Raw genomic sequence first — 26330 nt, 5'->3', positions numbered from 1 at the left:
GATGCAAAAACCCACCTGAAGCTTTTGAAGAGGGTGGCATTGAACCTCAGGCTGGAAGCCCAGGAGCTGGCAGAGCCCTCAGACTCCCTGTTGGATGTGCTGAGTGCAACGGCCCCCTCAAAGGTGGCATTACCAGTCCACAAGGGAGTTGTGAAACTGATCAAAGCCCTTTGGCAAACCCCCTCCTCCCTGCCACCTTCTCTAAGCAGACGGAGTGGAAGTACTATGTTCCCGCTAAGGGGTTTGAATACCTGTACACACACCCCGCCCTAAGCTCACTGGTGGTGTCAACAGCCAATGAGTGTGATAAACAAGGCCAACCTGGATCAACCCCTAAGAATAAGGAGGCGAAGAGGCTCGATCTTTTTGGTAGAAAGATTTATTCTATAGCCAGCCTCCAGCTAAGAGTGGCCAACCATCAGGTCCTATTTGGCCACTATTATTTTAACATTTGGCAATCAATGGCCAAGTTCGCAGAGTTGCTGCCTGAGGAGCCCAGGAAGGAATTCCTGGCTATTCTAGAGGAGAGCAGAGCAGTAGCCAGGGCAGCCCTCCAAGTGCCTCAGATGTGGTGGACTCTGAAATGGCCGAAGCCATAGACTGGGCCACAATGAGGCGGGCATCCTGGTTTCAGTCGTCAGGCTTGTCAGCAGAGGTCCAACAATCCATCCAGGATCTTCCCTTCGACGGCTTGGTGCTGTTCGCAGAATAGACAGACACAGCAAGTTGCATGGAACTAAAAGACTCTAGTGCCACCTGTACATGCAGGCGCCCGCAAGGAAGCGGTTCAAGCCACAACAGTCCCACAGGTTCAGAGGCCCTTCCCATTCAGAGCCCTTCCATAAAAAGGGCATGGGCTACAAGCACTGGCAAGGCCATCAGCTGGCCTTCTCAGCTCACTCGAGCTCTACCCGTACCCAACTGGGTAATAAGCAGGCATTTTGAGGGTGTGCTCAAGAGCGACCTTCCAGCCTCTGTCTTGGATCCAACATCCCTATTTATTTGCAACGGCCTGTCTCCCCTCCTCCCTGCCTGAGCCTCTAGAACATCAGACTAGTGGGTCCTCAGCACAGTAGCAGGAGGATATACCCTCTACTTATTTCTATTTTCCTCCCTCCTACCCAGTCCCTCTTCAGGGACCCGTCTCATGAGCATCTACTCAGTCAGGAGGTGCAGGGCCTTCTGCAGGCAGGAACAGTAAAGGACGTTCCTCTGCACTTAAGGGGAAAAGGGTTTTACTCCTGCTGTTTTGTTTTTTTTATTCCAAAGGCCAAAAGGGATCTACACCCTATCCTTGACCTGCGGGCCCTCAACAAGTATCTCAAGAAGTTGAAGTTCCACATGGTCTCCCTGGCCTCCATCATTCCTTCCCTGGATCTGGGAGACTGATACGCTGCCCTCGACCTGAAGGACACCTACTTTCACATATCGGTATTTCAGGGACATAGACGGTTCCTACGTTTCGTAGTTGGGACCACCCACTACCAATTCGTGGTGCTTCCCTTTGGCCTAGCAACGGCACCAAGGCTATTCACAAAGCGCATGTTGGTGGTAGCAGCCTACCTCAGACGTCAAGGTATCCAGATCTGCCCATACCTCGGCAACTGGCTTATCAAGGGCCATCCCAGGTCCAACGCAGTGTGGAAGTTGCAGGCCACTTTCCAAGCTGTAGGCCTGTTGATAAATGATCAGAAATCAACATTAATCCCAGTTCAAAGGATAGAATTTGTTGGAGCAGTACTCGACTCTATCCGAGCCAGAAGATTCCTGCCAGAGACCAGGTTCAGGGCAATAGCAGATCTGATCACCAGCGTCACGGCCCATCCGCTAACCGCTGCCTGGGTCTGCCTCAGACTGTTGGAGCACATGGCAGCTTGCATGTACATTGTCCATCACACTAGACTCAGTCTGCATTCCCTCCAGATGTGGCTGATGTTGGTCTATTGCCCGACCATACATCACCTTGACGAGATTGTCACAATCCCACCACAGGTCACAATCCCACCACAGGTACTTATCTCCCTGCAGTGGGAGTCCGATCCAACTCTGGTAATGGAAGATGTGCTGGTCATGAGCCCATGACCTATGGTCTCTCTGATTTTGGATGTGTCCAACCTCGGTTGGGGAGTGCATCTCCATGTACTGCAGACACAGGGATTATGGTCACGGAAGGAGCTCATGTTACATATAAATGTCAGAGAATTCAGAGTCATCCGCCTGGTTTGCGGAGTCTTCCTTCCCCAACTGTCTGGGTGGATGGTGCAGGTGTTGACAGACAACACAGCCTCTATGTTCTCTGTCAACAGGCATGGGGGAGCTCATTTGTGGCTCTGTGTCAAGAAGCCCTCCGTCTATGGGACTTCTTCATTCAGCATGCAATCCATCTGGAAGCCTTGCACCTCCTCAGCGTTTGGAACACGCTGGCAGATCACCTCAGCAGGTCCTTCTCTCACCATGAGTGGTCCCTTTACTGGGAGGTCGTCAGGATGCTCTTTCAGAAGTGGGGAGCTCCCCGTGTGGACCTGTTTGCCACCAGACAGAACAGAAAGTGTCCTCAGTTCTGCTCTCTGCAAGGTCTAGGCAGAGGCTCGCTTTCTGATGCCTTTCTCCAATTTTGGTCAGGAGACCTGATGTATACCTTCCCACCAACTTCGCTCATCAGCAAGGTTCTCTTGAAGATCAAGAGGGACAAGGTGCGGGACATTATGATTGCCCCAGCATAGTCGCATCAGGATTGGTTCAGCATGCTCATGGACCTGGCCATAGCGAACTACTCTTGCAGGATCACGGTCAGCTCTTGCACCTGAACCGTGCCTCTCTCCACCTCATGGCTTGGATGCTGTGTAGCTGAACCTAGTGGAACAAGCCTGCACTAGGTACAGCAAGCTCTCTTGGAGAGCAGAAAGCTCTCCACCAGACTTACCTGGCAAAGTGGGAGCATTTTCTCCTGCTGGGTGTCGGAGTGGAATATTTTCCCCAACCCAGACATCTCCTACAGTCCATCCTGGATTACCTGCTTCACTTGAAACAGCAGGACCTCACCTTTTCCTCGATCAAGGTGCATCTGGCTATCATATCGGTATTCTCACATGAGATGATCGTTGTCCTGAAAGGCCCTGAAAGACTCTCTTTCCGCTGATCCGGGGCCCAGTTCCCCAATAGGACCTTAACCTGGTCCTCTTCCAGTCTCACAGGTCCACCCTTTGAACCTATGGCTTCTTGTTCCCTCTCCCACCTCTCATGGAAGATTGCATTCCTTGTAGCCATTACTGAGGCGAGGCGAGTCTCCGAGATTAAAGCCCTCTCTTCAGAGCCCCCATATACAGTATTATACAAGGACAAGATTCAGCTGTGGCCCCATCCAGCCTTGCTGCCGAAGGTGGTGTTGCACGTCCATGTCAACCAGGATATCTTCCTCCAAGTGTTCTGCCCAAAGCCTCACACGACCAACAAGGCGAGACGCCTGCACACTCTAGATGTCAGGCGTGCCCTGGCTTTGTACTTGGAGCACACCAGGCCTTTCTGCAGATCGACTCAGCTCTTTATTGCGATCGCTGACAGGATGAAGGGCCTTACGGTGTCCTCTCAGAGGACTTCAAACTGGATCACCACCTGCATCTGCACTTGTTACGGGTTGGCGCAGGATGTGCCTCCACCGATTGTGAAGGCTCACTCTACTAGGGCTCAGGCATCTTCAGCTGCCTTCCTGGCGCATGTCGTCTTTAGTACACACATTGACCACGTTACACCATTATCCAGCAGGCCACAGATGATGCTGGATTTGGCAGAGCTGTGTTGCAATCGACACGTCAATGAACTCCTGCCCGCCTCCAGAGGTACTGCTTGAGAATCATCTACAATGGAAAGGACATGAGCAATCACTCGAAGAAAAATGATTACTAACATTTTGTAATTGCTGTTCTTCGAGATGTGTTGTCATGTCCATTCCATGACCCACCCTCCATCCCCTCTGTCAGAGTTCAGGCAAGAAGGAAGTTGGGTGGGGGGAGCTGGTGGCACCCCTTATAAGGGTGCATACACGCGCCACTCCGGAAGTCGCCAGAACCAGTCCCCTACGGATAGCACTGAGGGAAATATTTCCGGCACCGGTGCATGTGGCAAGTGCACACACCTACAATGGAATGGACATGAGCAACACATCTCGAAGAACAGCAGTTACAAAAGGTTAGTAACCGTTTTTTCTGTCACTGTATTAACTGTCTACACTACAACAGCAGCACAGCAGCTGTGCCACTGTAGCACTTGTAGTATAGACCTACCCTGAGTGTCCCCATGTAAATGTGCTTGTGGTAAAAATTTCAAAAGCACTTCAGTTCCTAAGTCCCATAAAGTCAATGGAATCTAGGAGCTTTTTGAAAATGTTCTCTCTGTGAGTAAGAGCCTAGAAATCTATCCTACCTTTGCAGAGGTGCAGAAGGGAAAGACTCACTGATCTAGTGGTCTTTTCTACTCTGATTGGTACCATTCTGTTTCCAGGATTTCTTAAATAGGTCTTTTTCCCCCTCCTTCTAAGTGCTGTTGACAGTATTTTTCTCTTTAGACCAGGGGTGGGCAAACTATGGCCCATGGGCCACATCTGGCCCATGAGCCATTTTAAGCCATCCCATGAGCTCCCACTGAGGAGCAGGGTCTGGGGCTTCCCCAGCTCTGGTACTCCAGCTGGGACACAGGGTCAGGGGCTGCACCACGCGGCTCCCAGAAGTTGCGGCATGGCCCTGCTCTGGCTTCTATGCACTCCAATGGCCCCTTCCGATGCTCCAATGGGAGCTGCAGGGGCGGTGCCTGTGGATGGGGCAGTGCGCAGAGCCACCTGCCTGTGCCTCTGCGTAGGAGCTGGAGAAAGGACATGCCATTGCTTCCAGGAGCCGCTTGAGGAAAGCGCCGCAGTCACTTGGAACCTGCACCCCTGAGCCTCTCCCCACTCCCCAACCCCCTGCCCCAGCCCGGATCCCCCTCCCGCTCTCCAAACCCCTTGGTCTCAGCCCAGAGCACCCTCCAACACCCCAAACTCCTCATCCTCCACTCTAGAGCCCACACCCCCAATCAGAGCCCACACCCTCACCCCAACCCCAATTTTGTGAGCATTCATGGACCACCATACAATTTCTATTCCCAAATGTGGACCTCAGGCCAAAAAGTTTGCCCACCCCTGCTTTAGACCCTTTCTTTTATACCACATTATGAATTATCTGTATGTTTATATGAGAATTTTGTGGAGAGGGTCTTATGAGCAATAGAAAGGAGAAAAAATATGGTTTTTGGTGGGAGGGAGGATTTTTAAAAACCGAAACTGTTCTGGGTGCTGAGTATCAAGCTTATTACTTCATTTGTAACTGTTCCAGCAGCTGCAGTTCGAGAGGAACTTGATTGTTCCGCTTGTGAAACAGGAACATCTGCAGTAAAGACAGTGGCTAGAGGCAGAATCTTAATCCACTGTTTTTTGTATTTATGGTGTTGCATCATTGTACTTGATTTCTGAAGAGGGATTCAACCAAACGAACTCCTACCCATTTTCCCCTGAGAGGTCACAGAGAATCAGTGTTGTGAACAGGAATCTCTGTAATAACCAGGAGCATTCACTTTCTCTTGTTTAGAGAGGTTGCTCATTTGTTTCTTGTCAGAGGTTTACAATTTAACCAGAATAGGTGATCCTTAAAAAGAAGATTGGTTAATCAACCCCTTATCAGAACAAGTCATTCTCTTCAAGGATGACCTGTAACTTATTAACCAGAAATGGCTAGTGTTGGTCAGAGTCAAAGTAGTAACAAAAGTTTTCTTCAAATACAATGATGTAGAAATGAAAGGAGATTCCTTTCCTATGTTTTTCTACTTGTTGTATAGACTACGCAAGCAGGTCTAAAGCTCAGTGGAGATGCAAATAACAATGTCTGTATGAGGTTGATCCTGAAACCCTTTCAATAACTTTACTGAGGCTAGTGCTCGTGTAGTCAGAGGCTGCAAGATGGAGTCCTGAACAACTGACTTACATCCGTGTCTTCCTTAGTCCAGTTATGATATGTATCATAGTGGTTTTGGGCACCCAGAATAGATACTCTTGAAACTCAAAGCCTTGTCAGTTGTTGGTCATCTCCCTTAGTTGTTCTTCACACCTGTACAAAGCCCTGAAACTAACTTCCCCAGGACCACAATAACGTTAACGTTGGTGTTGTAAGAGCATGGCTTTTTTTTCCCTTTCTTTCTTTTAATCCCCTGTTCTAGATAACCATGTTGATTTTTATTTTGGAACTAAACATAGCCTTCCTCAAGGCAAGGAGTGGGTGGTGCAGTCATTGAGGCAAGAATATTTTTGCCATATCAAAACTCATCATTAGGTGTCTTAGTATCTTACGTGCTTTGCTGTGTTTGTCATCTTGGTCTTCGTGTATTTATGCTAGAACAATCTGTTCCGTGGTTGTGTGTTTTGTTTTGTTTTTTTTCTGGCTAATCAGTGATTTTTGGAAGAACCTCCAGCACTGATCCTTAGTCTCCCCTCCTAATCTATGCTTGATTGCTTTCCTTGGAACCTGACTGGTTCTAAAGTCCTGTGCAGTGCAAGCTGATTAGGGGTTCTCTTCCTTCTGCGAAACTAGCCAGTCTGCTGATAAAGCAGTACTGCAAGGAGTAGAAATGGGGAAGGAAAGAAACAAAAAATCCCCATTAGTGGGGTTTCTAAAAACCCATAGGGAATTCTGAAGATACTGAGCAATTAATTAGTAGACCTACGCTGTAAAAACAGCAGAAAAATAGTTTGGCCTGTCACCTCCCAAATCATATCTGGTTTGTTGTCCTTTTTCAAAACCAATATGCAAAGCAGCGACCAGGCATGTATTTACTTGCATGCTTTAAATATCAGACTCGAAGGCAAGGACAGCTCTGTATGAAGCTGGAGGCTCTTTATGTGCTGGAGGCTCTATGAGGTAAGGAGAAATTTGCTCACATTTAAGTCCTGGTTGTGGACAGAGTAAAGTTAGGAGCAATAACTACAAGTAGCGTAACTTGGATCCTCCAAATATCTATGTGCAGAGCTGCACTGTTGCATAATTAGCATGAAAAGCCGAGAAACTGACTGGGCAAATGGAAAAAGAGCAGCTTTTTAGCTTAACAACTTACAGGTGTTAGGTACCATGGAGCCAAAGTTCTTTGTTTTTATTTTTTATCTTATTTTGATAAGAGTTAAATATTTGATAACTAAATTGCATACGACTCGTCTAAGGGCTCATTAAAGCTTCATGTTCTGCCTGTAAAGTTATCTGTGGTTTGTTTAAAAGAATTGCTAGTGTAGGTAGCAGGAAGTTGCTGCTCATCTTGTTAAAACTTGTCACATCATGTTGACTTGACCCCTATTTAGAGAATACATTCCCCTTCCTCTGAGGATTGAGGAAAATTGAGCAGGTCACTTGCACACTTCAGAATTGTACATTAAAATGTTGACACACCCGTGACTGGATTATGTTTGCACCCTAAAGTAAAAGCCTGTTAGTGTCCCACTGTAGTACACAAAGCTATACATTGAATAAAACTGGGAAAAGAGCAGTTGAAACTTAGTTAACTTTGCTTTTGGCCTGCTGTGGGAATCTATTAAGATAAAAAAATCAGTTAAAACAATTGTTGAAATGATTGTTGCTAGCTGATATCATTTAATCACTGGTTTTGGCCCCATTGTGTCATAAACTATTCAATGCGATGATCATATGCTGCCGCTAGATGGAATCCTGCTAATGTTCTCCTTGGGAAGAATAAAACTACTACAGGAATTCAAGGGTCTCTGCATATCCTAGAAGTCTGGAGTGCTGGGATTAGATGGCTGGGAAGAGACACCTCTCAAAGCATCTTCTCTAACTGAGGGTCTGTTTACAACACGCTCAGTTGATCAGGAATTGAATTTGTGCTGCCAACGGATGTCTTATTTAAAAACTGGAATTTATTTCTCACTGGATTTATCACTCACCATCCTTCCCTCATGCAGGTGCAATTGAATGCTGCTGCTGACTCATATCCTGGAGGCTTTGCCCCACACACCTCCTAACAGCTACAATCTACATAGATCATAAATGACAGTTAAACTCTCACAGGTTTGTACGGCACCAGGGTGTTGCCTGTTAGTTCAAGACAATGTGGTTAACCTGTCTTATTTTTATTTCTACAAAAAAAGTCACAAGCCATTCCCACAAAAGCAAACTAGGAAATCCAGGACTCTCTTAAAAAATTTTTCTCATCTGGCATGGCTGTTATCCTGATGAACATCAAAATCATATTCCAGCCCCAGATAATGCTGAAAGAGAGGGGAAATGAAAGGTCAACCATCCTAAGTGCTGTTGATCTCCAGAGTCGCAGAGACACTTTATCAAGTGCCTGAGGCTTCCTGAAAGGCTCTCTTGCTTGGCTGTGCACACTGACCTTGGTCATGTGCCAGCATGTTTCAAGCAGCCGAGGATTGAGGGGCCAAGTGAACAATCATGATGATGCTGTCATTGTGTCTAAGATGGAAAACTGGGATGGGCAGTAACCAAAAGTGTGTGCTTTCCTGCTGATTTAGATCCATTTGGAAGGAGTCGTTGTCCTGTATTCCTGAGAATTCATACATTACACACATACCATGAACAACTTACCTCATACCAAATGACTGGGAGAAATATACAAAAGTAGAAGGAGAGTCTTAAAAGGGTGCAGCTGTTTTGTACATGGCTACATGTGCTTTGGTTCCTTCCTTTGCAGCTTTCTCAGCTGTCCCTGAAATCATGAGCTATAGTCTCCCCCTTTGCCACCATTCTTGCATTTTTGCTACACAGACCTTCCGTTATAACCTTTTAATCAAGAGGAAAAAGGCAGAAAACAGTTTGTCTAAGTTTACACTTCGATAAAGCCACTAATCAGATTATCACCTTCTCTTCCACCCCTAGCCCAAGAGTGTTTACAGATGAGAATATTTATTTTACCCTGTATACTGTATCAGGTCACAGTACATAAAAGGACTCTGTTGGCTTTAAATCCTTTTTTGTAGTACTGCAGGTCACACAGCAAAGGCTAGATTGTGAGAGTTCATAAAATGAAACTTTCACTGCTAAAAACACAATGATCTGTGTTTGCTACACACAAGTAGGGAATGCTGTCCACCAGTACTGATACACTCAAGGTTTGTTGAAACCTTCAGACTTTAATTCCATCATATGTAATGTGCCTAAACTCATTGACACTTACTGTGAATCTCCCAAAAGAAGGTTGCCTTAGTGAATAACTGAACCTGTGAATCAGTTTCTTGTTTAATATTGCAACGGTCAACATATTATTATATTCAAGCTGCTGAATGTATAAACTCTCTGATTATTTTCAGTGCCAAACACTTATTATTTCTTTACTAGCATACAAAGAGCTTTGCATCCTTCTAATATTGTTTCTTGGTTTCTGGGCTTACCCATATTCATTAGTTGCGCAGGTTTAATCCTAGGTGTGTCTTTAAACCAATGTAGTTCAAATTGTGCAAAATCCTGTGCCGACACTCTCTTAATTCTGTTTAATTTAGGTTAATAAACTGGTTTATATTGATTTTATTTTAATTCAATTCCATAAATAACGCCTAGCGTTAAACTGGTGCAACTCTGAATATAGACTAGGCCTCTGTCTCTAGGTGGCTGGATATGGAGATAATGCAACATGAATTGCTTTCACCTGTACACATTGGGATTGAGTCTCTTATTGTCCTGGGAATGTGCATACGCTCACCTACATTAATATAGGACTTTCTGGAGGGGTCTGAGCAAATGCTTTCCAAGTACCTTTATTTTATTTTCCCCTCTCTTAATGTAGCTCCCTCCTCCATAGCCTGCTCCGTCATTACCATTGCACCCCACTTCAGGTTCTTTCTACATGAATGCTTTTACTACAGAGACTTTCCTGACAGCCAGGGATAAAAAAAGAGGGATGGAAGTTCTCTTTCAGTAGGTACAGGTGGAGACTTCACTCCCCTTGGACTGAGCCATTGCTACCCTGTGGATGCATACGTACAAGCATATCTGGCTCTTCCTCCACCCTGGGGCTCCTTCCTCATTTGTTGACTTGATCTCTCTTTCCCCTCTTGAAATGGGATATAGTAAAATCAAAGATGTGACTGTGGTGCCGATTGCCTGAGGATTAGTTGTGTCCTGCTATTTCACTCTGTTGCTGCTGGATTCTGTTAAAATAAAAACTGCTGAAAGAGGAATGGCAGTATAAAGTTTCATCTGATTATAAATGCAAACCCCTTGCCTCTGGACTGTGATTGGCTAAATTGTTGGTATTGTATGTACTCGTGATTAGATAACTGATCCACAGTGTTTTTTCTATCTTTAAATTTACGTTCAAGGCTCTGGATGTAGGCATGAAAAATGAGATCTCCGTTAAAATCTGAGGTACAGCAAGTAATGAAAAGAAACATGAGCAGGTTATGGGAATTCAGAGCTTTTTGGTGACTTAGGCCAGTAAATGTTAACTGAGTCTGCTGTAAAGGAGCCAAATACTAAGTGCATATTATGCAGAAGGTAGTTGATCAGGAAAAGGATTTGACGATTGCATACAAATCTTTAGATGCCTGCTTAGCATATGTTTCAGAGTGTTTGTGAGGTAAACAATCTATAGAATAGGATGCAATCCCAAAAAGCAATACTGTTACTGTACACATTATCAGTTAGTTTTCATTTACCTTATGCTTTGCATTTGTCTAGCATATTTTTACTGGAGGGTCTCTAAAGCACTTTGAAAACCTCTTGGAACACCCCTGTGGGCTGTCCTAATTTCACAAATGAGGAATATATAAGGTATTGAGAACTGAAGTACAGTTTTGTCTATACTGTGCACCTTTTAGTGACACAGCTGTGCTGCTATAGCCGTGCCATTACAAGGCACGCAGCGTAGCTGCTGTTTGTAGGCAGGAGAGAGCTCTTCTGCCGACAAAAAAACTTCCACCCCGCAATGAGCAGCAGCAGCTTTGCTGGCAGGAGAGCGCTCCTGCCAACAAAGCATTGTTCACACCGGCGCTTTTCTTAACACCCCAGAACAACAAAAGTTTTGCCGACGAAGTTCCGGTGTCAACAAAGCCCAACGTTTTAGGGTCATTCAGTGTTGGGGTCAGAGCAGGGGACAGAGCAAAGGGCTACTGACAGGGCACATCACAACCACTGCTTTAATCAATAGAGTGTGCTCTCAAATGCAGTATTCAGTACTGACCACTGTGGCATATAGAGTAGACATGGTGCTGCCAGGGTGAGAGTATAATGAAAGCTGACTGCGCTGATTCTAGGCTTACAGGATTCGGTTACTCCGACCTGCTCTGACTAAAGAGAATTATTTCATTAGGACAAGATCATTGTTCACACTGTGGAGTTTTAAAATGCCATGAAAGAAACTGGGAAACTTGGAGAACTGTTTTGCTCAATGAGTGCAACATAAAACAAATTGCAAGTTAAAGCCAAGCTGAATCTAATGGGTAAATGTAGGAAAGGATATGCAGAGATTATCTATGCAACTGCCGCTGCCTTGTGTGATCAGATCTGCCCAGTATGACTTTATATAATGACTTGAGTGTGTTTATGGGAAGAGAGGAAATGCAGCTAAGGGTTTGGCTACACTTGCAGGTGTGCAGCGCTGGGAGTTAAAGCTGTCTTCATACAGCTGTGTAGAGAAAGCGCTGGAGTGTGACCACACTGACAGCTACCAGCGCTGCAGTGTGGCCACATTTGCAGCATTTGCAGCGGTATTGGGAGTGGTGCATTATGGGCAGCTATCCCAGAGAGCACCTTGTCCCATTTTGGCGCCGTGGGTTGTGGGAAGGGGGCGGAGGGTGCGGGTCATTCTGCTTCCTGTCCCAACGCCCCGTGATGCATCGCTTCACATTCCAGCAATCCCTGTTTTTTCCGTCCACGTTTGGCGCCATCTTGACTCTCTCAGCGGTTTCTGTGCAGCGCGATTTCTGTGGGAAATGGAGGCCGAACTGCTGAGGAGTATGCTGACGAGTCTCGCTAGCACATCACGTTTGGCAGTTGAGCTATTCCTTAAGATACAAAGCGATGAGGAGTCTGACTATGATAGCGAGTCGCCTGATGCGTATGACACTAAATTTGCTTCTGGCATTCACGGAAATGCTCAGCATCGTGGAACGCCGCTTTTGGGCTCGGGAAACAAGCACTGAGTGGTGGGATCACATCGTCATGAAAGTCTGGGTTGATGAGCAGTGGCTGCATAACTTTCGGATGAGAAAAGCCACTTTCATGGGACTGTGTGCTGAGCTCGCCCCGACCCTGCAGCGCAAGGACACGAGATTGAGAGCTGTCCTGACGGTGGAGAAGCGGGTGGCTATTGCAGTCTGGAAGCTGGCAACTCCAGACAGCTACCGATCGGTCGGGAATCAGTTTGGAGTGGGAAAGTCGACCACTGGAATCGTGTTGATGCAAGTTTGCAGGGCCATTAATCGCATCCTGCTAAGAAGAATCGTGACTCCGGGGAACGTGCAGGACATTGTGGATGGCTTTGCACAAATGGGTTTCCCTAACTGTGGAGGGGCGATAGATGGGATGCATATTCCTATTCTGGCACCACCCCACCTAGCATCCGAGTACGTTAATCGGAAGGGGTATTTCTCTATGGTTCTCCAGGCGCTTGTGGATCACCGTGGGCGTTTCATTGACATTAACACAGGCTGGCCTGGAAAGGTGCATGATGCACACATCTTTCGGAACAGTGGCCTGTTCAGGAAGATGCAGGCAGGGACTTTTTTTTCCCAGACCAGAAGGTCACAGTAGGGGACGTTGGAAATGCCCATTGTGATCCTTGGAGACCCCGCTTACCCGTTAATGCCTTGGCTCATGAAACCGTATACAGGGAAGCTTGACAGGAGCAAGGACCGGTTCAACTACAGGCTGAGCCGGTGCCGAATGACTGTGGAGTGTGCTTTTGGCTGTTTAAAGGGGTGCTGGCGATCTCTGTATGGGAAGCTAGACTTGGGGGAAAGCAGCATCCCCGCGGTTATATCCGCGTGCTGTACCCTCCATAATATTTGTGAAGGGAAGGGTGAAAGATTCAGTCAGGCATGGACCTCCGAGGTTCAACGCCTGGAGGCTGAATTTGCACAGCCAGAGAGCAGGGCTACTAGAGAGGCCCAGCACAGGGCTTCAAGGATTAGGGATGCCTTGAGGGAGGAATTTGAGGCTGAAAACCAACAGTAATGTTTGGTGCCTTGCACGGGAGTGAAGTGCAGTGGTTACAATGTTAGTAGGAATCTGTTTTTCCTAAGCTGATTTGCAGTGCCTGTTTCTTTTCTGGGCTAAGGTATCTTTGACTTTCTGCAATAATAAAGACTCTTTTCAAAGCCAAGAATTCATTTATTGAAAAGAAAATAACTTTACTGACAGACACACAACATTTTGGGAACCTAAAAGGGCAGGGGGGTGGGGAACTGTACAGGCACAGGTTTGAATATGTCCTGTCTGGAGTGCTGTGCAATGACTGCTGCACTTCAGAATGCCTATACTGCATGGTGATGGGGGTTGAGTGCAGAGGGTAAGGGTCGTAGTTCTCAGGGCTGGTTGGTGAACGTACAGGTGTTGGAGGCAGCTGGGGGTGGTAAGAACCTGGATGCTGGGGAAGGTGGTTTTGAGCTGCCATTGAGGCACAAGGGAAGGAGCTTTGGGACGGGGGCGGCGCGGCGCGGTAGTGCTCTGCCTGCATGGCTATGAGCGCCTGGATAGAGTCCGCTTGGCGCGCCAGGATGCTTATCAGCTGCTTTGTGCTTTTCTTCCTGGCCGCTGTGTTTTTCTGGCGGATCCTGCTTTGCCTTTCCCTCCAGTCCTGCACTTTTTGATTCTCTGTGGCAGAGTGCTGCATAACTGCTTGCAGCAGGTCTTCTTTGCTTTTTCGTGGCTTCTTCCGGAGGTTTTGGAGTCTTTGAGCTGTTGATAACACGGGCAGCCGAGAACTCAAGGTTGCTTGTGGAAAGGCAAAAAAGGCAACACTTAACAGAGGCAGCATTCTTTATATCAGACAGTTATTCCCACACAGTGAAGGAGTAACATTCTTCACAATAGCATAATTTTCCCATAATTTTCCCATAATCCACAGGAGACCCGAAATGGTAAGTAAGGAGAACTGATTGCTTCAGGGCTGTACTGTCCTCGGGGTTTCTGTGCGTTGGGGAAAGCAAACAGCTGCAGGGGGCACCTACACTGAACACACTCCCAACATTTTCCACAGGAGTTGATCCTGGAAGATATCTCGCTGCTGCAGGTCACCTGGGAAGAGCAGGAGGGTCTTCTACAGCAATGCAGATTCCGCTCTGGTCCCTATGCAGCTTGCCTGTGTGCAGCAATGGTCCCCCCAACCCCTCGCTATTCCACATGTAGGCATGCATGCATACAGAACCCTCCCTCCTCTCCCGAAAAATTTCCATCCTGAAAATAAAAGCCACTCACCGGGAACCCGCTCCTCTGTTTGTCCTCCACCAAGTACCGGCTGCTGCGACTGGCTACCTTCCTCCTGGCTTGAGAAGAGCTCCTGGCTGCATGCCTCCAGGGACTCCGGGGTGTCTCCCCCCACCCCAGTACCCTCACTCTGTTTCCTCCTCCCCCCCTTCTCCTCCCCCCCCCCCGCTCTGAAGTGTCCATCGTGGTCCTCGGATTGGCGGTGGGGTCACCCCCAAGTATCACGTCCAGCTCTTTGTAAAAACGGCAGGTCATGGGAGCAGTGCTGGAGCGGCGGTTTCCCTCGCGGGCTTTGCAATAGGCACTCCGCAGCTCCTTCACTTTAACCCTGCACTGCAGCGCGTCCCGGTCATGGCCCCTTTCCAGCATGGCCCTTGATACCTGCCCAAAGGTATCGTAATTCCTATGGCTAGAGCGCAGCTGGGACTGCACAGCTTCCTCCCCCCAAACACTGATGAGGTCCAGCAACTCGCCATTGCTCCATGCTGGGGCTCGTTTGGCGCGTGGAGGCATGGTCACCTGTAAAGATTCACTGATTGCACTCCACACCTGGCTGAGCAAACAGGAAGGGGATTTTTAAAATTCCCGGGGCATTTAAAGGGTGGGGTCACCTGAGGCCAGGGCAGTAGAGTTTGAACTGATGAGCAGAGTGGCTGAACAGGCATTCTGGGATACCTCCGAATACCTCTGGAGGCCAATAACAGCGCTTTTGGTGGCCACACTGGCGAAGCAGCGCTGCATCACCAGCGCTGCAGTCGTTTATTCCCCAGGCCGATGTGGAATATAGCCAGCGCTGTATATGCCTTGCAAGTGTGGACGGTGTGTAAGTTGCAGCGCTGTAAAGCCACCACCAGCGCTGCAACTCTCTAGTGTAGCCAAGCCCTAAAGGGGGATCTAGTCTTTAGGCCAAGTGGTTTCTTGCTGTCCTTTCCAGGCAGAAATAAAGTGCTTGTTGGGCAGGGTGAACTATTCTGGCTTGTAGCATCCCTGTAGTTACCTACCATGTTCAGCTCTCCCACCTGGCTAATGCTCAGGAAATCTCCTTTTCTGTTGCTTATGTAACCTTGCCCAGCCATTCCTTTCCAAACATATACAAGTTTACTTTATTTAAAAAAAAAAAAAAAGATAGGGGGCGATGATTCCTAAAGGGTTAATGGGGACTGGTTCATACAACCCTCTCGTATTCCTTAACTCTTACTGTAGTATTTCTTACTGGGTGTTCTACTTGCACTGAAATTCAATCAGCCTTGTGCCCAAGGACAGAGCGATAACAGGCATTACCTGGCCAAAACCTGTTGCTGCTGTAACAAAGCAGATTTTTTAATGTACATCTCATTCTTCTGCCTTATCTGGGCAGATTAAAATTTTGAATGTACTGACTTATCTTCAGATAATGCTGTGCTAGTTACAGCCATAACACTCCAATTAAAGAGCTTACCTGGATGGGAGATGAGCCAGAAAATCACTGCAGGTGTCTAAACAAGGAGACAGTGTGTGACCAATGTCAATTTTTTTTCTCCCTCATGAAGAGAGATGTAATGTGGATTTTTTCCCTCATGTATATGTGACCAGACTTTCCTAAAACAAAGTGTCCATTTGCTCCTGAATGGTATTCTGTGGTTGTAAAGGCCCGCTGTGTTGCAGAATTGACCACATTTGTTTAACAAAGTTGCATCTTATTGCTGTGGATGTAACCATAACTATGTTACATGTTTGGTTTGGTTTGTTTAAAAAGAAGCGGGGAAGGAGCCATGTACAGGTTTATTTGCAAAGGCAAAATGTAAAAGTCTACTTTTTTTAAAGTTTAAAAACGGGGGCTAAAGCAGCATGCTTTTTGTATATCTGGCTACAATATGGCTCACTCCTATTCACATAGGCAGGGTCCAACTGTTGTAATTTAACATGGCCAGGTGGCTTTGATTAATAGCATAGACAAGCCCTGGGGGTACTGTGGCCAAGTTTGCTTGTCATTCTACAGTTGTATTCTTCATCCAAGTCCCCACCATTCTCTTGCTCTTTTCTCAGAGGGCTGGGTGCATGCTCTCCTTTGTCCCCTTTGCACTGACCCAAAGGTCTTGTCTACAGTACCATTTTTATTCAAATTTCCGACCACTGCACTAACAGCAGGTCTGGCAATAGTTGAAACAGACCCACTGGCAGGGGCGGCTCTAGTAATTTGGCCGCCCCAAGCAGGGCGGCATGCCGCAGGGGGCGCGCTGCCGGTCCCGCAGCTCCGCGGGATCTCTTGCAGGCGCGCCTGCGGAGGGTGCGCTGGAAGGGCGGCAGGTGGCTCTGGCGGACCTTCCGCAGTCATGCCTGCGGGAGGTCCACCCGAGCCGCGGGACCAGCGAACCCTCCGCAGTTATGCCTGCGGGAGATCCGCTGGTCCTGCGCCTCCGGTGGACCTCCCGCAGGCATGACTGTGGAACGTCCGCCAGAGCCGCCTGTCGCCTGTCGGCAAAATGCCACCCCAAGCACGTGCTTGGCGCGCTGGGGTCTGGAGCCGGCCCTGCCCACTGGCTGCTTTTGAACCACCTTAAAGACCTGCTCTGAGCATAATCAGACAGCCTGAAAGTTGAAATACAAGTGGCTTGTCTTTAGTGGCACATTCATCCTTGCTAGCACTGGAGCTGTGCTGATATTGCAGTGATGGGAAATTTGAAAGGAAAATGCTGGTGTAGGCACAGCCAAAGTATATGCGTGTGTGGTTTTGGTTGTTTGGAAAGGCACAGCCTCCTTACACATTCTTGTTTTGCTATCTAAGCTTTCTTTCTCCCTCCTTTCCATACTACCAGAAAAGGAAGATGTCAGGAGAGAGATCCCTCTATCCATCCATAATATCTGTTTTTCCTTACTCTTTTATCTTCCTGCAAACTAACTTTTTTAAGTGCTCTTTTGTTCTTGTTTGCAGTCATAACCTTATTTTGATTGTCCAATCAAATACCAATAGTAATAGTTTTGGTCCCTACCAAGAAACTTTCACGTTGTGCTATTTAAGGGACATTACTTCTATACAAAGTGGGGGAGGGAAGGAGAAGGGCATGTTTTATCTTATGTTTCTACAGCTGGGTTGTAAAAGGTGAATGTGCCTTTTGGCCTCACATCCACACGCAAGCTTATTACAGCCAAAAAATACTAAGACAAGAATGAAAGTGGAGACGGACAGGCAAGACTGCAGTTCATAGATAATTGCATGTCATTGTGGACAAGAGGGAGGTGCGGCTTTGGTGGGGGGGGAAGTCTATGAATCTAAATTGTGAAGTGTTTACACAGCATTGAGAAGAGTTGGCCCTGTGTCTTTCTTAGGACATTAATTGAATCATTGTGAAGGTCACTAAGCCAGGGGTGGGCTTCTCTTCCATTCTAGCATCCTTCTTCCTCTTGAGTTGTCTCCCCCTCACAGGACCAAAACCACCACCACTTGCAGATAGTGCTCTTAACTGCTTTCACAGACTGGTAAACAGAGCTCCTTAGCTCGAGTTGAGGGTGCAATAATGTGGTATGATATAATCGCCCAATGACCATGAAGACTGAAATTTCAACATGTAGGATTTAGTGTGTATTTTGAGGTCAGTTGTCTTGTGAGGAATTAAACTAATTCAGTATATTTTTGGAGCGTGGGATGTAATTGGAGAGTGAATGTATTAGACCAACATCTAGTGCTGTTTTAATATACATCTTCTCCGGGTGATGGATGAAGTTCAGGCATCCATGCAGAGTTCCCCATATCTGTCAGCTGCCTTGGACACCACTGATTTGTGAGGTTTGAAGCTACCTGCAGTCCCTAGCAAGAGTTGAAGCCCATTTTGGAATGGCTCCATTCATCTCCCCCAGCCACCCCCAAAAAAAGGGGAGGACAGAGGATTGTGTAAGCAGTTCATCTGTTCCAAGGGTTTCCTCATTTTGGGATTTCACTGAGGTTTTGTCTACACAGAGAAAGCGCACTGTTGAACTTAAACTCATACAAAGCCCTGTATGGACATTCACTGATCTTGGTGCAAGAGTAGCTTATTTCAGTTTAACTTAAACCTATTCCCAACTGACTTAAACTAAACAGAAAGGCCATTCTTGCATCAAAGAAGTGTCCATGCACGCAGTTTAACTACATCGGTTTAAACTGACACCTTAGTTTATACTAGGTTATCATATTTGAACATTCAAAGAAGAGGACACTCCACGGGGGGTGTCGGCCCCGCCCATAGTCCACCCACGCTCTGCCCCCACTCTGCCCCAGGTCCTGCCCCCTCCCGCTCGGCCCTGCCACCGCACCCTTCCTCACCCCCTGGCCTGCCGCTGGCTTGCTGCGTCCCTCCTCAGTCCCTCACCCACCGCCCGCCTCCTCCCACCTGCCACCTACCTCCTCACTCCCCAGCCAGAAACCCCCATGCCCACCCCGAGAACCCCCACCTGCCGCTGATCACCGCTTCTTGCCTCCTCACCCCCGCCGACCGCCCACCCACTGCTGGCTCCCTCACTGCTCGCCTCTTCAACTCCCGCTGGCCTTTTCACCCCTCCCCACTGCTCACCTACACACCCCTCACCTACTCAACCCCTGCTGCTCACTGCTCGCCTCTTCACTCCGCCCCACTCATCTACTCTCCCCTCCTGCCGCAAGTCCCTCTGGCTCCTAGGATCAGGGGCAGCCGAGGGGTCTCCACATGCTGCACCTGCCACAAGCGCAAGCTCCGTTGCGCCCATTGGCCCGGAAAAGTGCCTGTGGGAGCTGCCGGAGCAGCGGGGCTTGCAGGCACTGGCAGCACGCAGAGACCCCCTCCGCCTCTAGGCTCCTGCCGGCGGGCGGGCGCCAGGAACTCCCCAAGGAAGCGCCGCCAGCCCTGGAACTTTGGACTTAGGGTTACCAGATGCCCATATTTTCCCGGATGTTTTTAGATATTTAAAAATTCTTCCCAGATGGCGATTTAAGAACTAAAAAGCTGGACATGTCTGGGAAAATACGGACGTATGGTAACCCTAGTTTATACCAGTGCAACTTTCTCATGTAGGCCTTAGTTTTCTCATTTCCTTCCTGCTCAACGTGTATATGAGGAGCGTATGGGCTGTCAGCTGGCATTCAGCTCTGCATTTCTATTTCGTATGATCTGCCTGGCTGCTGCAATTAGGGTGACCAGATGTCCCAGTTTTATAGGGACAGTCCCGATTTTTGGAGCTTTTTCTTACATAGGCTCCTATTACCCCCCACCTCCTGTCCCGATTTTTCACACTTGCTGTCTGGTCACCCTAGCTGTAATTGAAAGACTTAGGCCATGTGTATTCAGTGTAGGCTACAGCAGCTTAACTGTGGCACCATAGCACAAATGCTTCCTACAATGGAAGAACAGGTTTTTCTATCACTGTAGGAACTCCAGCCTCTGCTGTGTCTAGAACAGGGGTAGGCAACCCATGGCACGAGTGCCGAAGGCGGCACACGAGCTGATTTTAAATGGCACTCACACTGCTTGGGTCCTGGCCACCGGTCCGGGGGGGCTCTGTATTTTAATTTAATTTTAAATGAAGCTTCTTAAACATTTTTAAAACCTTATTTACTTTACATACAAGAATATTTTAGTTACATATTATAGACTTATAGAAAGAGACCTTCTACAAACATTAAAATTTATTGCTGGCACGTGAAACCTTAAGTTAGAGTGAATAAATGAAGACTCGGAACACCACTTCTGAAAGGTTGCTGACCCCTGGTCTAGTACACCTGCCTCTTCTAGGGGCACTTGTGGCTTCAACAAATCTGCCTACAGCAACACCCATCTTTGTGGTTTCTATAAACTGATAACAGTCCTCAGCAGGCCAGACCTGTTTTCTACCTGTGTCTCTAGCTATAACCTTTAGCCTACAACAAATATTTTACACAATCTTGCATGCTTGTCAAGCTTCCCCAGTAGAGAGCTCTGTAGTTCCTTCATCCAGACTCCAAAGCTCCCTTCTTTTTATCTCTAAATGGGCTCCAATAGTGAAATGCATTTTAATTTTAAAAAAATTGTGTTTCTCCACCACATACCCAATAAATGCACTTTGAGGACAATGTTGTTGCAGGAGGGGTAGTTGTATGTATTAGGGCCCAAAATTAAATAACCTGGGGTTTATTATATTTATTTAATTAGTGCTGTGTGTTTGTTTATTAATTGGGTTTGAGTCTCTGTGCTAAGTACAGTATCTGATCCACATTGGCAAGGAAGGAAGGGTAGGTGCATGGGTGAGAGAGAGAGACTTACCTGCATGGTGTTGGCCAGTGTAAGGAGAGTCTTCTCAGAAAACCCGTATATAATGTACTGAGCTATCCCTCCCCCATGTTGTCTCTGACCCTAGAAGAGATCATTTCTCTGTGCTTAGATTAGACTAGCCTATATTAAAAGTGCCTGGAGTGCAACCTCAGAAGTCCTAAATTGCATTTTGAATTGAAGAGTGAGGACTAACTAATCAGTTATGGATTTCTATTAAGGGCTTGTCTTCACTAGACTTTTGAATTAATTGAGTTAATTGCCAATTAAGAGTAAAGAACAAACATTTATAGTCAGGATCAAACGTGTGGGGAAGGTGCATGCCAGCTTTTACAAATGTGTTAACTACCTCGAATTAATTGTAATCAAAAGTCTAGTGAAGACGTATCCTAAGGCCATATCTACACTACCACTTTCGTTGGTATAATTTGTCGCTGAGTGACATAAGTTACACCAACAGAAGTGCTGTGGAAGTGGACAGCACTATGTTGACAGGAGAGCTCTCTCCCATCGGCGTAGAGCAGCTACACAAGTGAGCTTACAGCAGCGCAGCTACACTGGTACAGCTGTGCTGTTGTAAGCTCGCTAGTGTAGACAGGGCATAAGAGTAAACTGGGTAAGCAATTTCTAGTGAGGAAGGTTCAAGTATATATCAGAACTGTGGTCAGATGCATTATTTATTTATTTAAAATCTTGTACACTTCTATACAAATTATCTGTTGCCACTGGGCTTTGGTGTTTCCAATGCAGCCTCCCTGTGTTTCAGTTTGAGAAATGCTGGGCTAGGCTAAAATACCTCCAAAGATTGTCCCCACAAATGTGAGGATTCTCCATGAGTCTTCAGTGCCCTGTAGGCCTGAGCTGATTTGCTAGACTTTTGATTTGCTAGCTCTGCAAAGCAAAAATATTGACCTTTCCGACCACAAAATATTATAAACAAACATTTAGCATTCAAATCAGCTCAGTTAATACAAAGACATGTTATGAGGAAAAAAAAAAGCTGAATGAGAAGCAGGGCTGATTCAAGAAACTGGAGACCAGATAGCATGAAATAACTTGGAAAAGTTAAGCAAAGGAAAACAAATTAAAAGGACCCCAGTTTTGTGCTGGCTCTTCAGCCTTCGCCAGGGACAGCAGGCGAAATAGCACTTGCCTATGCTTTATTTTGTTTGCATTTGTGTAACTTGGCCAAAGGATTCCATTAGGCCCTGTGCATGTCCAAGCTACTCTAGGCCTTGTAACAATGTTTGAAAGTTTTACAATTTGATTGTTTTGCAGAATATGTTCCCACTAAACCATATTCAGTAACCGTGCTAGACATCAGCTGAATACTACTTCACCAACATAATGTGGGAGTTAGCTCACGAGCTGCGTGGGGAACCATGTAACTCTAGCTATAGCTTATTCTCAAGTAAACCTGTTTAAACACTGCTACAGTTTTGCAAAACTCTACTTGTGTGGAGAGAAGTTTAAATAGCTAAGAAAATTTTCATTAGTGGATTGGGCAATTCTGAGGAACTGGCCCAGATTGAGGTGTTATTGGAGGAGATTTTGGAAAAAATTGATAAACAGTGATAAATCATTAGAACCAAATGGTATTCACCAAGAGTTCTGAAGGAACTCAAATATGAAAGTGCAGAACTACTAACTATGGTATGTAACCTGTCATTTATAACAGCTTTTGTACCAGACGACTGGAGGATAGCTAATGTGATGCCAATTATTAAAAAAGGCTCCAGAGGTGATCCCAGCAATTACAGGCCGGTACGCCTAACTTCAGTAACAGGCAAATTGGTTGAAACTTTAGTAAAGAACAGACTTATCAGACACATAGATGAACATTATTTGTTGGGGAAAAGTCAACATGGTTTTTGTAAAGGGAAATCATGCCTCCCCAATCTACTAGAATTTTTTGAGGGGTCAACAAGCAAGTGGACAAGGATAATCCAGTGGATATAGTATACTTAGATTTTCAGAAAGCATTTGACAAGGTCCCTCACCAAAGGCTCTTAAGTAAAGTAAGCTGTCATGGGATAAGAAGGAAGGTCCTCTCATGGATCAGTAACTGGCTAAAAGACAAGAAACAAAGGGTCGGAATAAATGGTCTGTTTTCAAAATGGAGAGAGATAAATAGTGGTGTCCCCCAGGGGTCTGTACTGGGACCAGCACTGTTCAACATATTCATAAATGATTAGGAAAAAGGGGTAAACAATGGAGTGGCAAAATTTGCAGATGATACAAAACTACTCAAGATAGTTGAGTCCCAGGCAGACTGCGAAGAGCTACAAAAGGATCTGTCAAAACTGGGTGACTGGGCAACAAAATGGCAAATGAAATTCAGTGTTGATAAATGCAAAGTAATGCACATTGGAAAACATAATCCCAACTATACATATAAAATGATGGGGTCTAAATTAGCTGTTACCACTCAAAAAAGATCTTGGAGTCACTGTGGATAGTTCTCTGAAAACATCCACTCAATGTGCAGCGGCAGTCAAAAAAGCAAATAGAATGTTGGGAATTAGGAAAGGGATAGATGATAATATAGAAAATATCATATTCCCTCTATGTAAATCCATGGTATGCTGACCCCTTGAATACTGTGTGCAGTTCTGGTTGCCCCATCTCAAAAAAAGATATATTGGAATTGGAGAAAGTACAGAAAAGGGCAACAAAAATTATTAGCTTCCATTTGAGGAAAGATTAATAAGACTAAGACTCTTCATCTTGGAAAAGAGATGACTAAGGGGGGGATAGGATAGAGGTCTATAAAATCATGACTGGTGTAGAGAAAGTGAATAAGGAAGTGTTATTTACTCCTCATAATGGAAGAACTAGCGGTCACCCACTGAAATTAATAGGCAGCAGGTTTAAACAAAAGGAAACATTTCTCCACACAGTCAACCAGTGAAACTCTTTGCCAGAGGATTTTGTGAAGGCCAAGATTATAATAGGGCTCAGAAAAGAACTAGATAAATTCATGGAGGATAGATCCATCAATGGCTATTAGCCAGGATGGGTTATGATGCAAAACCACGCTCTGAAGTGTCCCTAGCCTCTGTTTTCTAGAAGCTAGGAATGGGTGACAGGGGATGGATCACTTGATGATTGCCTGTTCTGTCCATTCCCTCTGAAACACCTGGCATTGGCCACTGTCAGAAGACAGGATACTGGGCTAAATTGACCATTGGTCTGACCCACTATGGCCATTCATGTGGTTGGTTGTGTCTCCTTCTTTCCCTCTTCCCCCAGTCTTAGCAAGGATGGGTGAGTAAACTTTGTACCTGGTGTCCAGTAAAATTTCATTACCATTTTTCAAGGTTGAACTAAGGGGAAGTCTTGACTGGTATAACTTTCTACTTCAAGCTTCGTGTTGGGCATTATGTCCAGATGATTTTATCTATAAATTGTTTCCTTGTAGGTGGTGTCAGATGCTGCTGGGCAAGGGGTTGCTATCACTGGGAACAACACCTTCAACAACTGGAATTGGCCTAATGCTGTCATCTTTGCTGCTACAGTAATCACAACAATCGGTGGGTATTTAGTATGTAAAGTCTCCTGGCCTTTAAGTCCAATGGGCTGGTACCCTCTCTTGTCCAACTGGCTGTCCACTGAAGGAAGATAAAAGCTTATAGGAAGTGGATACAAATCAATAAAAACCTTAGAAAATGTATCTTTAAGGCACATTTGGTGAGGCGATCACAGTTTTTCAGTTTGTGTCCACAGAACTCAAATCCTTGAAATACATAATAGAAATATTTCCCTTGCTGAGTAGTTACAATCCTATGTGCTGACAAGGTAGGATTAATGTGTTCTTAGTTCAAATCAAGGCTTACACTTGCAAGTCTGTGTGATATAAATTTAGCACAGAGTGTTGCCTTTAACTTAAAGGAATATTCTTTGGGGCTTGGCACATCCACACATGCATGAGATTTTTGTGAAACTCGCCTATCCCGTACAATCCCACACACTCCCAAACAAGCTGTTGATAAATGCATTGTCATTAGTGAAAGAGAGAGATCAGAAGGCCTTCCTGTTTGTCTCCTGTATTTCTTGGAGAAAGCTGGGCAGAATTGATGCACTCTCCTTAATCTCACTGCTGATTTGTTCATGTGGAATCCTATTGCACTGTAAGGCTTATTCCTCATCTCGGAAATGCAGACAGACTGTGCTGCAGGACTTGCAAAATCAGCTGCTACCCTTTTGCAAAAATCTGCCTTTGCTTTTGCAGAAGGTCTTTGCTGATATGTCGAGAGAACCCTGCAAGATGCAAGAAAACATATGGGGCACTGTTTGTTGTTTTTGTCCTGACAAGGAACACACACAGTGTTTGCAAACACAAATTGACCAGGGGAGATGGAAACCTTACTGCAAAACCAAATACAGCATCATGTTCTGCTTGTTACTATTATTAAAAACCTTTTGGGAAAAAAAACCTGACTTCATTATTCTTTAACTTCCAGTAAAAAGTTCAAGAAAGCAAAAACTGGTTTAAACAAGAGAATTCTGGCAGAGGGTTAGAAATCGGACTAGTTGCCCTTCTTGGGTCCGTGCTCAGAATATCTGCTCACCTCAGTTGCTATCAGAGGGCCAAAGCCCTCACCAAGGCAACTTGTTCTATCCCAACCTTTCCTCCACTTCTTCACTACCAGGCTTCCTTTATCTGCAGAAATACCAGGGCGAGGCGTAGATGTTCATAATGGATCTCATAAAAGAGATGTCTTACCTGGGGCTTCTTGTACAGCAGATGTCAGGGAACAATTCCCTATATGCTGAACTGTCTTGAATTGGCATCTGTGCAAATGGTCTTTTATCTCTTTCAGGCTATGGAAATGTTGCTCCTAAAACACCTGCTGGACGTGTCTTCTGCATATTTTATGGGCTTTTTGGAGTTCCTCTCTGCTTGACATGGATCAGTGCTTTGGGGAAGTTCTTTGGTGGGCGTGCCAAGAGGCTGGGCCAGTTCCTAACAAAGCGAGGAGTAAGCCTGGTATGGATTTCTGCTTGTTTTTCCTCCTGCAGGGTGTGGTTGGTGTGTGATTTGAACTTCTAGTTCTTCAGCTATCTGCTAATCTAGGTAGTATACTTGGCTATTAAGGACCGTATTCTGCAATGAGATTACATGGATTGAACTGAGAAAAAGACTCAGCCCTGTTTGTAAGTTTGCAAGAGGCAGGATCCGTGACCACTAGAGTTTGTACAGCACCTAGCACAATGGGGCCCTGATTGGGCCCTCTGGGTTATATGACAATACAAACATTTGATGATATCGTAGTCACTGTGGAGACATTTACAAAACATTGTTACAAAAATGTGTATAATCGGTATACGTAACTGAGTGTTAATGCAGTAAAACCAAGCAGGTACAGGAAACTATTGAGGGTGAAATACATGTATGTACACAAGCAGGTAAATAGGTTTTGTGCAGGCGTTGGGGGAGAATGGGAAGGAAAGTGCTAAAATTCTCTCCACATGTGCCATGAATTGCAGTGTGTATGGTGATCACTCTTATGGCTGCTCCAGCCACAACATCCCATCTCTCCAGCACAGAGCTTATGCGCTGTGGGGGCCACGTTCTACCTCTCTGTATCAGGATGAGTTTTGCCTATAGAGAATTAATAGACTGATATGG

At 46.1% G+C, this 26330-nt stretch overlaps 1 protein-coding gene across 1 annotated transcript in view; it reads left to right on the top strand.

Moving 5' to 3' along the window:
* KCNK5 (potassium two pore domain channel subfamily K member 5) overlaps nt 1-26330 on the top strand; it is a 64092-nt gene that overhangs the window by 30254 nt on the left and 7508 nt on the right. The window contains exons 2-3 of the mRNA XM_045011048.1: nt 24120-24231; nt 25522-25688. Of these exons, the coding sequence (XP_044866983.1) occupies nt 24120-24231; nt 25522-25688 (279 nt within the window). The remainder of the gene's footprint in view (nt 1-24119; nt 24232-25521; nt 25689-26330) is intronic.

Source organism: Mauremys mutica, chromosome 3, assembly GCF_020497125.1.
Source record: "Mauremys mutica isolate MM-2020 ecotype Southern chromosome 3, ASM2049712v1, whole genome shotgun sequence".
Classification (NCBI taxonomy): domain Eukaryota; kingdom Metazoa; phylum Chordata; order Testudines; family Geoemydidae; genus Mauremys; species Mauremys mutica.
The sequence above is the reverse complement of the archived record's forward strand: the minus strand, read 5'-3'. Positions and strand labels throughout refer to the sequence as shown.